Raw genomic sequence first — 18337 nt, forward strand, 5'->3', positions numbered from 1 at the left:
TGTTCACAACAATTTTATTACCGGGGATTAATGGGAAAACAAAATAACGCTTTCGTCTAGGATCAAGTCGCATCCATCAGAGAGGCGCAAACAAAAAAGAGTTAATTTGCGATCTATAACGCTTAGTTCGAGTAACAGTAGTACTACGTACGGCCGCTCCCTGGCTGAACTGTACGTTTAACCATAACTCAAACAGCTCCAAAATTATCGCAGTCCATCTAGGGAAATCAAATAACCACGCTCAGATGGGAATAAAATATCAGTTTATTCATTCATTATCTATTCACCATCTAATTCATACAATAGCAAATGAACGACAAGTTTCATATTCTCGCCCGACATTGTGATTCATTGTAGTGCGACTTCTAAATTGGCTGAAAAAGTATATAAAAGCTAGTAGCGTTCTTGACCAAGGTCACGTGACACGTCATCTTCATCTAAAGAGTGACTAAAGCTTAATTCTACATCGACCTTAGTACCCCTGCGAATGTTATTGTCATTTAAATTTAGACCACGTGGTTTTATTTGACCCTTTTAGTTTCGCAGTAAAAATTGTGCCTCATGATGATAGTCTATTTCTTAGAATTTATAGGTACTTGTAGTCAAATGTAAAATCTAGGCATTTATTGATTTTAAACTTTATCTTCATTAATTAGAGGATAAAACGAGTTCTAGAAATAAATATGTAAATATAAATTATAATTTTTTTCTGCTATTGCAACAATTAACTTGCTTAGTAACGGTTCCCCTTTTAGGATTAATGTTTGATCCGCGCCTGACCTAGTAATAGCATCAATTGTAAAACAGACTATAATATTTTATGCAGAATATTCCTTGAACATAGCTCGATATACTAAGTTTTTATGCAAACCAAACACCCATTCTTTTTTTAAAAAGCATGGTATTGCACGCCAAAAGCATCAAACATGGCTATGATTTTATTAGGCAACCAATGTTTATACTTTCAACCACGTGTAGAGTGGTTGAACACGAACGATAACTCTGTTCTAAATATTATCGTTTAGTTTAAATAACCTCTAGAGGATGAAATAAAACATATATCTTAACAGATTTTCATGTTTTAACATAAATCAAAGTAGGATATGATATGAACAATGACCAGAACTTACGTATTTTGAGAATATTATCCGAACACTTACACTTCCGCTCAAAATTTCACAGGAACTGAACAAATCTCGGTGAAGTCTCGTGAACTTTCATTCGAGCATCTCTGGATTTATTACATACTTAGCTACGATAAAGGAAACATTCCGGACACATTCGCAGGGGTGCTTAGGGTATTGATGTTATTTAGAGTGTAAACTCAAGAAGCTACGATGGTCTAAGTATTTAAATCAGGCTCGTAGCTGAGTCAAAGTATACAACCTGGCCATTTTGAAAAATTTAATATGGAAAACTGAATCACGTCAAATGTATGCTAAATAATTTTAATATAAAGCAGATTGAAAGCTTTCAAAAATTAGCCATGTAAAGTATGGCAGGATAAAGACAAGAACAAATCTGGTATTTACAGGACTTGTACAGACGTCTCTGGTTTACAGGAAGAACTTGTAAACATAAATCACGTGACTTATCGTAGGTTTGCCCAAACTATGAATCAAATAATCTGTCTCAGGTTTATAAAGCCTAAGGTATAACTTGTGTTTAGTTTACGGAAATCACGAACATGTAACTTCTCTCAGTTTGAATGATAAAAACTACAAAGGTTTAAAGGGATTAAATTTTGCATTGGGTTTACAGGAATATGACTGCTGTATGGTTTAATTAAAGGAATCAAATACCTTAGCCATGTTTTACACGAATTACATGACTGACTTTTCTATGGTTTACAGGAATCACATGACTTGTCTGGGGAATATAGGAACTGCATGACCGGTCTTATGTTTACACCATACACAAGATATTTCTCCAGTTTAAATTACATCATCTGTTTTTAGCCAAACAAATCTGAACATGAAGTTACATCCAAGGTTGTTGCATCTAAAATAATCAGACTGAAAAAAAGGTATTATTTTATTGATTAAATTGAGTGAGAGTACAATCAAATGATCTTTATCCTGTCATTTAGTTGCTCTCTGAGCACTGGTGTCTGACTGGGAGTAAAGTTTCAATAACAGGTCCGCACTGGGATTTTTCTTTTCTAGATCCAATGATTTGAGTGGTACTTTCGAGCTAGATAGAAATGGCGGTCGACTGTCGTCTGATTTCATCAGGTTTTTTAGGGCTTCCTTTGCAGCTTGCTCTTCAGCTATTGTAAGCGTCTCACCTGGGGCTGAAATACAACAATACATCTTTTTTATTCCATAGACCCCTTCACGATAACTGTGGTACTGCTCTCTTGCAGGGCAAATTGATATACTTTGCCGAAATTTTAGTAGCTAGATATTAAATGACGTAAATGAATCAATTGACGTTACATCATATTTCACCAAACTATGTCATTTTGCCCTGCAAAAGAGCAGTACCGGAGATACTGTGAAGGGGTTAATTTCACAGCAAAATTTGCCTTGCATGAGTTTCACTCCACATGAATTTCTTGCAAAATTTTCTCATGAATTTCATATTTTTACATCTACCAAGTATTTTCTCCTCTATCTAATACAAAAACAGATTGTGATTCATAGCTCTATAGAAACTGACAGGACTGAAGTCTACAGAATCCAGCTCTAATCAGTTTATTGATCAGTCAAAACCTTTAACAACTGGAGAAAAATCATGGACTGCATGAAATAATCATGATGATGTAAGACACAATATAATACATAAGAAGAATCGGCTCTTTATTCTATCTATTAACTGATACTATCATACTGTTATACTCTTACATTAACAATCATTTAGTTAATTTTACTAACTCTTTACAATCAATTCATTAATTTGTTAAAAGACAGATGTAAAAGTGAAAATAAACTTTGATGATTCATGCAGGTATAAAGGTAGCGATCATTGCAGAAAAAATGAACATAACCAGCATTTACCAGCATTCCCTTTTCACATGAAATTCACAAGAGAAATTCACAAAGAATCCATGTAAGGCACAATTGCCCATGTACTGTAGATTCCTAATTAAATGCAGAGATTAATATCCCTGTAAAAATTGTGAGAATTCCATTGTACATCTTGCGGATTTTAAAATCTCACTTTCATTTTGCGGACAGATGTAAGCTATATGAAACTATGATAAATATTAAGTGTTGGCAATTTTATATTCTCATGATTTGATGCAAAACGATTGTGGAATTAAGTACTCGCGTAAAATAATAAATCTACGATATCAAAATGTATATCAAATTAACCAATCCTAAAGCTGTTTTCTAGGAATCATTCTACCTCATCCTAAATAAAACTAGTTTTATGCAGAAATGTATGCACCCAGAATATACCATCAAACATCTTTAATAAACATTTATTTAAAGTTCTTTTTGCACTTTTTGTGGAGGAAGATGTTACAATTCTTAAGCTTTCCAAAATTAAATAGGTTAATATTTTAAAAAACAAATAAATATTTCGCACCTCTGTTTGAATTTAACCAAAAAAAAACCCCACAAGAATGTGGTTAAGTAGACTTACATCTCCCAATTAGTTCCTTATCACTGTAGATTCCAACATGATAAAGGGACATAATGGAGGAACATCCAGTCTGCCACAGAAGTCTACAAAACGACAACACTTATCTATTTCATGCCCAACATTTCCTGGGGTATACAACCATCAGTAAAAAAATTATGATACAAAGGTTTTAAAATTGTAATTGTAAAAGTTCTTTAGTTGTAATCATTACATATACCTATCAGTTACAGGTAAATTCCATTTTAGAGAGGTAGCTTAAGTACAAGTACCGTAAAGTTTTAAATTTGTGGGTAAAGATTCAAAATTTCTTTTTCCTTATCCATCCTTTTACATGTATGTGTACTTCTTAATGACAACCCCCCCCCCCCCCTCAATACGGTATAAGATTTTATTTTGTACGGCATACAGTACCTGGATTCTGGGCTTGCCATTCCTCTGGACTGAAGGACAGCACTGAGCAATCCCATGGGGTTATCTAACTTCCACATCTCGTTGATGTCCTTCCCCACAAGACGTGGGACCAGAAAGTCCACTACGAATGCCCCAGCCCTCTCCTCCGTCTGTTTTAAGAAACAAAATTAGTCAAATGTTTTTAAAAAATACAAATAAATGTACATCATTTACTGCAAAAATTTCCATATTTACAGAAACAGTGAAGTCTTGCACTTTGCTCAAAATGGTTACAATTATTCTTGGATTTGTGGGTTTTTTTTGCAAATGATTTTTTTAAAATATACAAAATCTTCTAACATTTCTTGATGAAGAGCAACAGCCAAGTGATACATACCTGGCTTTTTGCTACAGCAGCTACAACAGCCATAAATGTGTCAACCATTTCCTCATCTGTTGGAGGATAATGCTGGAAGTCAAGAACAATTTTCTTAGTAAAGTACAACAGTGTTCTAGAGAGAGCGAAAGCCTGTATCAAACTACATGGGTTGCTGTACAATGAAAGTGCAGACATATAATAATTTGCAGACATGTAATGAATACCTTCGACTGGATCAAGTCCCTCACTCCTATTAACTTTCCAACACTGGCTAATATTTCTGTTGTCATTACATATTCACAAATGGCACTGCAATTAAAGTCATGTACATTTTGGATAGGAACTGATTTTTTTTATCCAACAATTAGTTTTCTATACATATCAATTCATAATCTTAAAGAGTGATAAAGAAGAACACAAAAACATTTAGTAATGATACAATGAATTATAAAAGATGATATTAGATCAGATCAATTAAATTAACTTTGTTGTAGCTTATCAAAATAGACAATGATACTAGTTTTTTTTCTCAAAATTTCTTGATAATTTCACTTTATGCAAAAGTCAATCATTTACATGTATATTTAGTAAAAAAAAAAATGAAACAGACTCTTACCATATTCCTTCCTCAAACATGTAAGGAAAATTAAATCTTAGGTATGCCTTCAAATATTTTTGAATAAGTTGTTTTCCTGTAATAAAAAGAAATAAAAGTAAAAAATATTACTCATATGAACATGTACAGGGAGTTTTATTGCAGGTAGGAAACCAACCAACAACAATTCATATTGATAAATAAAATCATATACATGAATTAAACATAAAGTAGTATAAAATAATTTTGGTGGATAAATAATGGATAGAATAATTTGAGTAATTACAGGTATTCCTCGAGTCTTACCTTCTTTTGATAGCTCTTCATTGCAAGATGTATCAGGAATTTGTGTTTTCACACCAACCTTTTTTCTTTCCTCTATTTCCATTTCAATATATGATCTACAAACAAAGTAATTTTAATAACTATCTTCACCTCTAACTAAGAACCCATGGTTATAACTTAAAGAAGATTGATACATGTTTTTATATGTCCAATTATCTTCACAAATTAAAACTTACACTACAAAAGCGATCAATATTTGTCATATTAAAAAAACAAGGCCAAATACTTACTTGACACTTCCTGACATGAATGATTACTTGTATCTAAACTCTTAAGTTATTTTCAATTGTTATACCAGTTAGGACATACAGAATTTGTACAGAAGCTTCAAATTTTGATAGAAAGACTTTTCAAAACTAAAAGCAAGTCACAATGACTCACTTGTATTTGAAATACATGGGTACTAAAGATGTAGATCCCCATTCATTACCTAGAAATGAAAGCCTCTCTCAGGATGTCAACATCAAAATCTTCCCCAAGTCTCTTTCCAAATGCAAAAAGCTCAGCATCATAATTCCTGAAATGAAATTTTTATGTTTAAAAATTCTGTTCATAAAAATGCTCTTCATAAAATGAAAAATATAAGGCTTAAATACCTGGTCATTCAAAAGAATGAACATCATTCATTCTGAACAATTACCATTGAACTAATATTAATGCATTTTCTGAGTTCTATCAACCACCAAGGAATATAAAAAGGGCCAAAAAGCCTCAAACTTTGTTTTGCTTAGTCTTAGACAGCTTTTATCATCCATACATTCTAAACATGAGTCTAATTTTTCAGAAATAATAGTTTTTTAAAAATGCCCAAAGCTGAATCAGTATACATGTTTAGACAGTCATGTAGAAACCAATTATATATGTTCGTCATCATATTCGCCATTGTTCTTTTTCATTAAAAAAAGTTTAATCATATAATTAAGACATGTTTCCTTAAGAATGGCAAAAAATCAGTTAAGCTAAGTTTTATCTTCTTATATGTCATGATTAATTTTTTTTTGGTCGTAGTATTCACTGTTTTTGTAATTACCAGCAGCCAAAAGCCGATGGATGCCTCTTGGGTTCTGGTCCAACCTTTGTTCTTCTTTCTACTTGTTCTTTTAAATAAGGCGGTAGTGATTTGGAATTCCGTAAGTAACGACATTGCACTTTAAGTAAACAAACGAAAATTCTGAAATTCAGGTAGAAAATCTATAAAAAAAATCAACTACAGTTGAGTTGCGTTTTTTTAAATATTTTGAAGAGCTGGTTTGCTCTCATTTATTTTATCATATTAACATCTAAATATGACTACATACTGTCGTTGTTGTGTTTTGAGAACGCCAAAACTGTGCGTCTTGCAATAACATTGGTTCGCGAAAGGTGCCTCAGCAAGGGCGCAGCCATTTTTTTTTGTAATACAGTCACTATTAAACCGTACGTAGAATTGTTCAATTTATTTCTTTTTCCTGTCTTTCTCCACTTTAGATTTTATCTATAGATATATTTTCAACATGTAGTCTATATAAAATTAAGAATTTTTACATTTGGTTACGTTTACATTACTTGGAACATTGACAATACGAATAGATTGTAAACGAGTTCACAAAATTTCTACTTTCACCTTTGATCAAGAACATGCAACTGACAAGGGTGCTGCAGTATTTCAAAAAGAGACCTAAATGGCCTGGGTTAATGACGTCGGGGTATCTATACACTTTTATATATTTATAAGCTGTTTCGATCAATGATGGACATGCCTGGAATTGAAAAGAAGAAATGTTAAAAGCCAGTATTGAATTGTTCGTTAATATGTTTTACGGTGCTACCGTTCTGGCGAGCGCAGCAAGAATTACACATACCTTGCATCATTGTCAACTAATAGTTTTATTTAGGTATAAACGAACTTCAAAGAATTTTTGAGAGAGTATTGCTCTACAATAAGTATGCCAAAGGTACTAATTTTAATGGTTATGATACATACAGCGCAACCCCCTACCCCGAGAGAGAGAGAGAGAGAGAGAGAGAGAGAGAGCGTGTAATTTCCCACTTTTAAATGTAATGATCTGACTATATGCAATATCTACATAATTTTTTTTACCTGTTTATTTTTTCATTTTATTCCTTTTTATTTAGTTCAAAATGTCCTATTGTTTATTTCCTCCCTACTCATATACTTACCTGCCTACTGTACATGCATGCACAATTAGCTTAAAAATGGATCGATATGACAGTAAAGTATGGCTCTTGCTATTATATAAATATAAAATCTCTATATTAAAAAAAAATTAAAAACAAATCATATGTCAATGAGGCAGGTATCGCAGTCTATACTGAAATAGCCAGTACACTCATTACAGATGTTTGATCCACCTCTAAATTTATCGCGGGAAATATAGCACGAGTGCACTGTGACGTCATCCATGACTTTGTTCGTCTTTGTTTATGTTTCTCGACTCAATACGAAGGTATGGAAGCATGTAACAAATCTTTTGAGTCTCGCCAAAGTATATGCCGTACTCAAAACGTGTCTTCAAATTTTAAGTCACCGTAAATTACGAGTTAAAAGTCGGCCATTTTTGGCATAGCACCACGGGTGAAAACATTAGAGAGCATTATGGGGCGTAGACAAAAAAATTTGTTTGATGAACTGTAGGTTTAGCTCGTTCTTTTTCCCGCGCACACTGGTTCTTAGAGCTCGCTTCGCTCGCTATAAGATATGATAAATCATATACGTTACACAAATAAAAAATGTTGTTAACGTCTATGTGAGGAAATGTTAAAAGCCAATCTTGAATTGTTCGTTATAGGATCTATATATTCTTATATGATAAATCATATACACAAATAAAAAATGTTGTTAACGTATATGTGCAAATATGGTATAATTATGAATAATAGTATAGTTAGGATATGAGGTTTTTTAAAATATGATTTGTGTTGTGTTCATCACGAGTCAAAATTTTGGTCTTGCCATTCATGCAACCTAGGTACTGATATCAGATTGCCTGAATGTGATTGATGACCAATCGACCCCTTCACGGTAACTACAGTATTGCTCTTGCATGGCAAAATGACATAATTCGGTGAAATATGACATAACATCAATTGTTTCAATTACGTCATTTAATTATCTACCTACTAAAACTTCGGCAAAGAATACCAATTTGCCCTGCAAGAGAGCAGTACCGCAGTTCCTGTGAAGACGTCTATATTTTAAGATGCAAGTTTCCTGACTACAGACAGGGAAGTCTATGTTTGTAACTGGGTGACAAAACAGCTGCAGAACTGTAGCTCTATAGGAAATATGGGTTGACAGACCATAGAGTTACAGATCCATCTATACAAAAACTGTATATTTATTCACTTTATTGCACACCAAATGTCACATAGGGTTTTGGACTTATTCACCTAATTAAGGAATGGATTCTGTGAAAGTTTTCATACAAAAAATTCCTGAGACATTTTACTTTTAATGCCATTTCTATCATCACTATAGCCCTATTAAGTGAAGTGGTGTTTACAGGTAAAAATTGTGAGTCTTGACCCCGACATGAATTTAAACTAATTCACTTTCCAAGGTCTGTTAGCATTTGAGGCAAGTAAGGAGTGAGTTGTAGTAAAATCTCTCAGGAATTTTTTGGTATGAAAATATTTACAGAAGATATTCCTAAATTAGTTTTACAAGTCCAAAACTGTGCGCAACTTCTTGTGCACATAGATACACAGTTTTTTGTATGAATGGAACTGTAGCTCACTGCTATATGTCAACCTAAATTCCCCGTAGAGCTACAGTTCTGCAGCAATCATAAAAAAAATAATAGTTTAAGAAAAATTTTATTCAGAAATATACTGTACACAGAATATAAATGAATATGAATCGTTCTGCAGGCAAAAAGACAACCTATATTAGTTCTCTCCAGTCTCCATTAAAGATAAAAAAAAAAAACTGAACAATTCCAGATTGGAGTAAAATAATTAGATAAGCTAGATTTAGCCCTAAATATGTATTTAAAATGGGATGGGAGAAATAATGACAGACCAGACCTGGATTCAAACTTGGACCCTCTGAATCTCTAGTCAGGTGTCCTACCAACTGAGCTATCTGCCAAACTAGGACAGTCTGTAGATTGGCAAGTAATCACGATGGTTTTAATTTCACTATGTTCGCGATTCATCATTTTCTCGCAAAATTAAACCCATCGTGAATACTACGATTAGTTTCGAAAAACGTTTTAATGCCTATATTCTGATCAATTGATTTTCTAGCAGTGTGAAATTAAAATCATCGCGATTGGTACTTAATTAGAAATCGTGAAATTTTAACACTGTGGAATTAAAACGACTTACAGTACATATATTGTGTAGAGTGTATGATTTTTTTTTGGAAGACACTTGCTGTATAATATTCTAATATAACCATAGGGAGAGACTGAAGTAAATATGAGTGTTTTCTAAAATATTAAGTGTTTAATTTTAGTATATATTTTTTTTATTAGCAAACATCGATATCTGCCAGTCATTACTTCAAAACAGAAAGCTAAAGCTGTCAAGTCATTTATCAGAGAGGAATCCAATGTGAAAATTTTACAAAATCCATACATTACAAAGGTAGGTGTTTTCATTGGTTATCTTTTCTGCTTTTCCAGAGAGACATTTATGTACAGTATGTTTCATTTTAGTTTTTCATCTTATAAATTAGAATGAATCTGTTCAGGAATATTGTTTGCATGTACATGTACCTGTGCAGTGTAAATACTCATGTACCTGTATTTGTTAATTCATCATTTACCCAGGATTAACCTTTTGTTTAAGGTCAAGACAGATTCCTGATACGGTAGCAAATGTCCCAATTAAGAAAAAAAAGTATTTAAAATCAAAACTTAGTCAAAGTAATTAATAATTCCACATTACCTGGTATTCAAGAAATTTTGAGAAATAAATATGTGGTAATCAAGAAAAATGATATTGCAATTTTTGTTTCATGATAGTTTAAAAATTTTATTTTCTTCATGCTGCAAAAATGTTCACTGCAGTATTAATTTTGCATATTAATATAATTAAACCAAAGTTTTAAGAAGGTGAATACATGTAGCAAAGGACTATGTGCGGTTTTATGCATTTTTTGGCCCCAAAATCAAAGTTTTAGAAAGAGCTTTAAAAATAAGGTGAAAGATAGTTAAAATCATATTGGAAATAAAGGTGTAAAAGGTTATCACCACAGTGACGTCATAATGTAGAAATGACGTCATGAAGATTGCATTATTTTGATAAATTGATGTTTTGTAGCAAAATATGGGTGTTTCCCAATGGTTTTTCGACTAGGAAACATCGAGCGCAGGCTTGCTCAAGTACCATATTTTAGCATAATGTGTATAACTATCTGAAGAAAAAATGTTTAAATCGCACTTGAGGAGACCTGCGCTCTTTACTTCCGAATGCAAAATATAGAGCAAAAATGAGAATATTTTAATTTGTTCGCAAATTTGTGGGAAATAGGTCATTTAGGTGACGTCATAAATAAATAGTGAATGAGCAATGATGACTAAAATCAAGATTAAAGTTATAGGCATCCTCCATACAATGATTTGTGAAGATTTTATTTTTATACGATACTATTTAAAAATTGGTTTAAATCGGGGGCAGATATTTGACCAAACTGCACAAAGTCCTTTGACAGACACAGGGACTAAGTAATATGTTATCAAACTGGGGTTCTCAAATTTACTACGTACTTAATCAGGCTGAATTCATTGTAGGAGGAAGAACATGGTGCCATGAAAGCATTAGGAAAACCTCAGGCCAAGTTTGAAGCTATAAAGGAGGCCAAAAAACAAAAGGCATGGCCTACTGATGTATCTATGAAGAAATACTTAGAACATTTAAATATTACGAAAAGTTGGGAGTAGACATTAATTTTCACTCTAAGTAAATGTACATATCTTTTTTATATTCATATACTTGTATAACTGAAAATGATTGTAATTTTTTGTGTTTGAAAATGTGTTTGTGTTCAATTTTATTCAATGTAATAAAATTTGATCAAAATCTGTTTGAAATCTTTTATTTGAATCCAATGCCACACCTCAACTGCTGTTGTGTGTAAAAAGAAAATGTCACTCAATCCTTATTGAGAAAAAAATACTTGTACATACAAGTGTCAATGTAATTATGTATACACAAGTTACACCTGATAGAATAATGAAGTTCTCTTTTAGCCTGGAAATTTAAAAAAAATACTTTAAGCAGTCAGATATATAAATAGCAATGTTATTTATGTCTCTGATGTAGTGTATGGCAGATAAACTTCACAAAAAGAACTATTTTATAAAAATATTGTTTTACAGTCTTTAAACTATCCAGGTTTATGTGCAATAAACTATAGTTTACAGAGTGAAAACTATAGTAATTTAGTAAGCAACATTAATCTACATTTCTCATCTGTAAAACATAGTTAATTTGATAGCAAATCTGATAAATATAGTTTTATGGTTTGAGAAACAAAGATTAACAACATCTTTTAACTATAGTTGACGAATGTAAAATTATACTTTGCAGATGTAAATTTAACAGTGTTTAATCTATATATTTAGCAGCAAAATCCATTACTTACGTTAACCACAAACTATAGTTTACAACATTTTAGTTTGTTTTTACAAATCAAATATACAGTAAACAAATCTTTAAATATAGTTTATTTGTCAATAATGTTTATTTACAATGTAAACTGTGAAACTGTTCAGCTCAGTTTTGTATAGAAGATAGGACACTATATATTCACAAACATCTGTATTCAGTAATTATCTTATGAAAATTTACATAAGCTAACTAGTCCAATAAAATCACAGTATTTTCATTTTCAAAACTTTTTTACGGATCAAATTTTGAAGAAAAAAATCAATAATAAGAATGTTGGAGAAAAATTCAAAATTCAAAGTAAGCATTTTTTCGGAATTATTTATTCCCTTCGTGAACGACAAACTATAATTTGGCGCCAAAAACAAAACTGTCATGTCAGCCGTTCGTCCGAATTTGTGTCCACAATTATCAGAGGATGTTGTCTCGAAACTTAGATCTGCTGGTGTTAAAACTGTTGTTGACCTAATAAAAACAGATTTGGAAGGTCTCGCTCTTGAAACTTCTTTACCATATAAGGTTAGTTATACACTAATGTGTCAAAAGTATATCAATTTTTTTCTCCTATTTTAGGCTATCATAAAATTCCAAACCCAACATCTCTAGTCTTGCATCTCCTTCTCAATCAACAAGTCTGATCTTTGTCCTTGAGGATTTGACAGTTGTGTACCTACTCAGGTGCTATCAACAATTAATTTACCTGTTTACAATTCCGAGGCAAGTATAAACTATTGGCATCAATTGATAAAAACAGATGAAAGGGAAGTAAAAGTAACTTATATGTAATCCATGATTCCTCTGACTCTAACCCCTGCTTTTATATTGTGACATGTGGAGGGGCCATGTCATTGTCACAATATAAAATCGGACGTAAGAGTCAGAGGAATCTCGGATTAACTGATCTGCAGCATTTGACCCGAGCTCCTTTAAATTAATAATTAGTACCAATATAGTGTGTTGGAGAATTGTATGATATGAAACATTATCTTCAATATTTTAAAATCTTATCTTCAGGACCTTGTCATCATCAGAAGACTTTTATTGGCTCAGTTTTCTACATTCCCTGTGAATTGTTCAGATTTCTACCAGACAACGATTGCATCATCATCAATAATACCAACACCAGCTGAAAAGTAAAATTTAATGTTTCAATTATTTATGTAATATTTCTCAATAACAACTATAAACACTGTAAATAAAATTAGTGATGGAAATAAATGATATTATTTTCAATGATGAAATGAGAAATATATTTTTTCCTAATCATATGAAAAACTTTTATTGTGTATAAGCCACATCATGTTGATGCAACGAATAAAAGAATACCGTTTGTAAAAATATGTTTTAGACTGAACGAGTTACTGGATGGGGGACTGTATACATCAGAAGTCACAGAGATTGCTGGGGAAATTTCTTCAGGTAAAACACAGGTAAGAATTTAACCCAGGATGCAGCCTAAACTTGTCATATACTTGGAACCAATATTTGAGATACAGAAATTTTTCTGTAATATGTGTTTCATATATGTATTATGATATCAAAACATTCTTTATATATTGAAGTGCATATTTTATGATTATTCATTTTATGCCTTCATCGTACTTATAGGACAATAAGAATTTCTGTAGTAAAATTCACATCATCATATTTTCTTTTCTGACAATTAGTTTTGCCTGAGCCTGTGTGTGTCGGTGGTTATGAAGGCTAGGCAGAATGTAGTGTTCATTGATACGTGTGGGGGGTTCTCGGCGGACAGACTCGCAGAAATAGCAGAATCTCTCTATGGAGAGGAAGTAAGTAATCAATTATACAGTATACATGTAAGTAAGAAGTCCCGAAATTTGACCTTACAACCCCTTTGTTCCATAAATTGACATTCCGACAATAATGCTTCCAGTTCTATCAATTCCAAGTTATATTTATGATTTTTTTTTTTGTGTTTTCATAGCATTTAGAACACATTCTTCAATCAGTGAAGGTGATAGAAGCTTTTGACATTTTTCATCTAATGACAGCATTACAAACAATCAAGGATAAAATGGTCAAAAAGGTATTGAACTGTTTTACATGTCTTTTTTAATTTTTAATTTTTATATTGCAAGGTGTTTACAAAGAATAAGATGGATCCAATCCGATATGATAATGACATAAGCTTTTGCAGAACATCATCTTTATAGTATGAAGACTCAAATACTGTAAAACGAGAAAATTTGGCGCATACGTATTTTAGCGCAAACGCAAGTGCCAGTACATTAGCGTAATTATAATTTAGCGCATGCATCATTTCTTTAAAAAAGAATACAAATAATGTTTTTGTTTGATAAACGATCACGCCCAGAATTTAGGCGTAAATCGTCAGTAGATAGATATGAAAACTTCCATTATTGGCGATGATGTGTAATTTTTGTTGGTAAACAAATTTGAGTTATCGGACTTTGAATTGACGACTTGGATAACACTAGAAGAGTCCCGAAACTAAAAGTGAAATTGAATGCTACCATGAAAATAGGTATCGTCTTGTTATCTTTATATCCACTAATCAGAGATCAAAGAAATTATGATCAATCATGTATTGTCAGCGTTAACGATCGCCACGCTTAATCACATTTTCACCTCGAGGCGCTAAATAGGAGTGGCATGGGGAGAAGCCCAATTTTCAAGGTGCTATTGAGAGATTTAAAAAAAAAATTAAAACTGAATTAATTAATCTATGTTTAGGCGCTTATACTCGATAACCCATACCGTTTACCTGTGTAATTGTTTAAACAAACAGAACCGACAGCATCTGATATTTAGATGAACACTTCTATATTGCCTTAGAATGGACTGACGTTATTGTTTTGCAACTTGAAGAAATTTAATACATTTGGAAAATCGTTGGCGCACTATTAATTTTAGCGCTCAGAGGCAGTTGCGCCAAAGGCGCTAAAATTTGTAGTGCGCCATATTTTCTCGTTTTACAGTACTCTGCTATATGAAAACTTAATTAATTGCTTAGTCCCTGTACATGCAATTATTTTTACAGGTGGATCCTTTTTATGATACTCTCAAACTACTTGTGGTGGACAGTATCACAGCAGTTATCTACCCTTCCCTTGGTGGACAACAAATGGATGGTAAATCTGCGAATCATTCAAACCTGTCTCAAACTACTGTGGAATCATTTAAATTCGTGGGTGGCAATTTTCATGGATTGTGGAATTTTTGCTTATTTGTGGGGATCTAGTTTCGTGGATGTGTTGGTTTTCAGTTTCAGTAACAAAGATAACTCTTTCTAAATTTGCTTTTGTTGAGGGTGTAAATTCGTGGGGGAGGGCTACCCACAAATACCACGAAAATTGAGCCAAAACGAATTCTAATGATTCCACAGTATTTCAATAATTTAATTTTTGATGGTACACTAATGTAACTGTCAACTTGATTGGCAAGAGCAAGTAAAATAGCTACATGCATCTTGTTATTTAGAAATGCTCTATCTGCTATACTCAGCAACTTTTAAATATATAAACAGAATCTGTAAGCTGTGTGTTGATTTACTTGCTTTCTATAAAAACTCTTGATTCTTACATTTTTAATAACTTTTAAATAAAAAAAAAAAAAAAAGCTCTTAAAGTGCGTTTGTCAATCCCTGCAAAATTTAACTGTTTTTAATATTGCACACTAATGGTTAAAGAGAAGTAAAAGCTGAAATGGATATACCAGGCATATCCTTGGAAAACACTTTCTATTATTTGTACCGGGTATTTATTCTTTTGTGACAGCATAAACACTTACCGGTATTTATAACATGTTCATGTATATCTTGTTGTAGGTCATGGATTGATGGTCCAGCTGTCCCTCAAACTTAGACATCTGGCTGCAGACTTCAGCCTGTGTGTGCTGGTTGGTCTTTTTTTTTTTTTACCTTTTTTGGACACATACATGTACATGCCAATTTTCACTGTTTTAAAAACAGCAGGTACTTATTCTATTTAGTAATGTACGGTACATGGAATTGCAATGTACAAACATACTATTAAAATAGAATTAAAATTTTAAACACTGGTTATTTTGAATAGAAGTTTCTTGTTTAAAAATTAACCTATAACTACCAGTACTTGCTTAATGATACACGTTTACAAAACCTACTGGGTGTTTTTTTAACTTGGTTTTTCAACGGAAAAATCTGTTTAATATTGAAATGGTGAAAATAACAGGCGGGCGGCTACCAGAAGGGTACTCTTATTGTTCAGATAACTTCTCCTACAGTTTTTAATATAGGAAGTTGCTCTTTTGCAGATCAATGGTACATATATCAGAGGTATGCATATTGCTAGGATTTTGATTTCTGAGAATTAATGAAAAAAAAACAAGCTGTTGAACTTAGTCAATTTTGGCAAAATATTGCATATGGGGCACCTCTATTGTATGGATAACTCCTCCTACAGGTTTCAAGATAGGAAGTTCTTGTTTTGCAAGATCAAATTTACATATATCAGAGATGTCATTGTGCACATTACTTGGATTTTGAGTTTTGATAATTTATGGAAAAAAATACCAGCTGTTGAACTTGGTCATTTTCTCGCAGAATATTGCAAATGGGTACTCCATTTCTCTTGATATGGTAGGTATTGTTTATCAATTCAGGGTTGACATTGATTGTGGATACAGTTCACATAAAAGAAAACCCTGTTTGCTGTTACACTGGCAGCTTTCCACTTGTTTAATTATTATCCAAAAATAACTAAATTTTTTACTTTCAGGTTGTTAACAATGTGATAGGAGATGGCAAAGTCAGTCTGGGGAAGACCTGGTCACATGTTCCCCATTGTCGTCTGCTTATTTCTCATCCTAAGGATCAAGAATCCAATGTTAGAGAACTTGTGTTGATAAAAAGCTCAAGGCTGGTAAACAAAAAAAAAAATTTGCATTTATTTGCAGGAATGCTTAAATTTTTTGAATATAAATATTTTTATGGATATATGACCCTCCAACAAGAATGATAACTCTCACGAGTTAAATTCATATTGATTTTAATATTGATATTGTATAAAAAAAAAAAAAAAAAAGGCGAATTTTCTGTTTAAAACAAAATAAATTTGCAATAGGTACATGTATTCAAAGTTTCAATTATACATTGTAATTGAGATTTCATTTTGAAAATCATCACCACAATTTTAAGTACCAGTAATTACAAAGTGATGAAGAAATCTCAATTTTTATTTTTGCACAGGCAACAGGTGGCAAGACCAAGATTGGAATAACAGAGAAGGGGATTGAAGATTGGACGTGATATATCTTTAATGGAAACAACCAGAGGTACTGAGACTACATCCTCTAATTGATGGCTCCAGTATTATCATAGAAGCTGGCCCTTCCTTCTGGCGAGAGAAGAAAATTCACAAGAAATCAAGGAGAACCACAAACATTACAACTTCAAGGGAAATTTTGCATGAGTAAAGGAAGTGAATTCCTTTACCATATCAACTGCTCAAGTTATGTTCATGGTATATATTTGCTCATGGCCAGTGGCAAACCTCAAGAACCAGGAGTTGCTTGAAATTGTGTTCATTCATTAGGTTGGATCCCGTTGGTCTTTAACTATGGAAACCTGCATGCTTGCAGCCTATACCATAATTAAACCAAATTCTTCAGATTTTTCCATCTTTGTGGTCCAATAGAAGCCAATAAAGTGTAAAAATGAAATTTTCTGTATATCCAAAGAATTTCTAAATAAAATCAGTAAATGCACATGTACATGTATTTGAATTAATTTTTAACAGTTTCATCATTCTTAATGTAAAGGAAGAAATAGATAACTAACCAAGGAATACATGTACAATGTACTTTCAAGTTCACCATTGGAAACAAATAATAGTGGGCTTAATCATTGAACTTCACTCTGTTTAATGAGTAATGCTATTCACTTCTCTCATGAAAGATATTGCTAAAATAACATTTGCATAAAAATTATACAACCTTCTCTCGTAAACAATTCATCTTTCTCTCTGGAACATCATGAACATGCATAATGCATCTTTATGTTTGCATATTTGTGGTCACAAGCTGCAAGACTGTTTTTTGAAACCTTTATTAATGAATCTGCAGCAACTGACAAACTACGGTATATCCGGGGGGTTTTGCGTGTCACAAAATTTGCGAAAATGTAACATTTTTAATTTGTGTCAGTCATTTTTTGCAATTTTAAAAGTTTGTTATAGAAAATGATACAGGATATAATTTCTGTGTGTTCAATTATTTGCGATTTAAAAGAAAATGTGAAAAAAAGCGAAAAATTAGATCATCACGAAAATTACCGGATGTATGGCAATAGATTCGCTACGACTTGAAGTGTTACCTTCAAACACACCATTTGGAAGTACTTTTCCAGTGACATTTTCTGTTTTCTGCATAACACACCTATGGCATACATACAAGTAAGG

General features: G+C 32.4%; 3 protein-coding genes across 4 annotated transcripts; 2 read left to right on the forward strand and 1 right to left on the reverse strand.

The window, feature by feature from the left end:
- Positions 1–2020: 2020 nt before the first annotated feature.
- On the reverse strand, positions 2021–6705 carry LOC128188791 (39S ribosomal protein L44, mitochondrial-like). Its single transcript, XM_052860058.1, has 10 exons — positions 6599–6705; positions 6331–6448; positions 5731–5817; positions 5262–5356; positions 4977–5052; positions 4585–4669; positions 4379–4450; positions 4003–4151; positions 3592–3674; positions 2021–2293 (listed from the first exon to the last, which is right to left on the reverse strand). The coding sequence occupies exons 1-10, from the start codon at positions 6684–6686 to the stop codon at positions 2082–2084; spliced, it is 1065 nt and encodes a 354-aa protein (XP_052716018.1). The 5' UTR covers positions 6687–6705; the 3' UTR covers positions 2021–2081.
- A 175-nt stretch (positions 6706–6880) lies between these two features.
- Positions 6881–11331, forward strand: LOC128189172 (ribosomal protein 63, mitochondrial-like). The gene is made up of 3 exons (XM_052860669.1): positions 6881–6985; positions 9779–9890; positions 11039–11331. Exons 1-3 carry the CDS (start codon positions 6918–6920, stop codon positions 11186–11188), a joined length of 330 nt encoding a protein of 109 aa, XP_052716629.1. The 5' UTR covers positions 6881–6917; the 3' UTR covers positions 11189–11331.
- A 941-nt stretch (positions 11332–12272) lies between these two features.
- Positions 12273–17651, forward strand: LOC128187759 (DNA repair protein RAD51 homolog 4-like). Of its 2 annotated transcripts, none has more exons than XM_052858318.1 (9): positions 12273–12434; positions 12930–13048; positions 13264–13345; positions 13583–13708; positions 13864–13965; positions 14941–15031; positions 15727–15797; positions 16658–16801; positions 17128–17651. In XM_052858318.1, exons 1-9 carry the CDS (start codon positions 12291–12293, stop codon positions 17185–17187), a joined length of 939 nt encoding a protein of 312 aa, XP_052714278.1. In that variant the 5' UTR covers positions 12273–12290; the 3' UTR covers positions 17188–17651. The 2 variants fall into 2 exon arrangements, with proteins under 2 accessions (XP_052714278.1, XP_052714279.1); XM_052858319.1 differs by having other exon boundaries at positions 16658–16765.
- Positions 17652–18337: the final 686 nt, after the last annotated feature.

This window comes from Crassostrea angulata, chromosome 6 (genome assembly GCF_025612915.1).
Source record: "Crassostrea angulata isolate pt1a10 chromosome 6, ASM2561291v2, whole genome shotgun sequence".
In the NCBI taxonomy this organism is placed as follows: domain Eukaryota; kingdom Metazoa; phylum Mollusca; class Bivalvia; order Ostreida; family Ostreidae; genus Magallana; species Magallana angulata.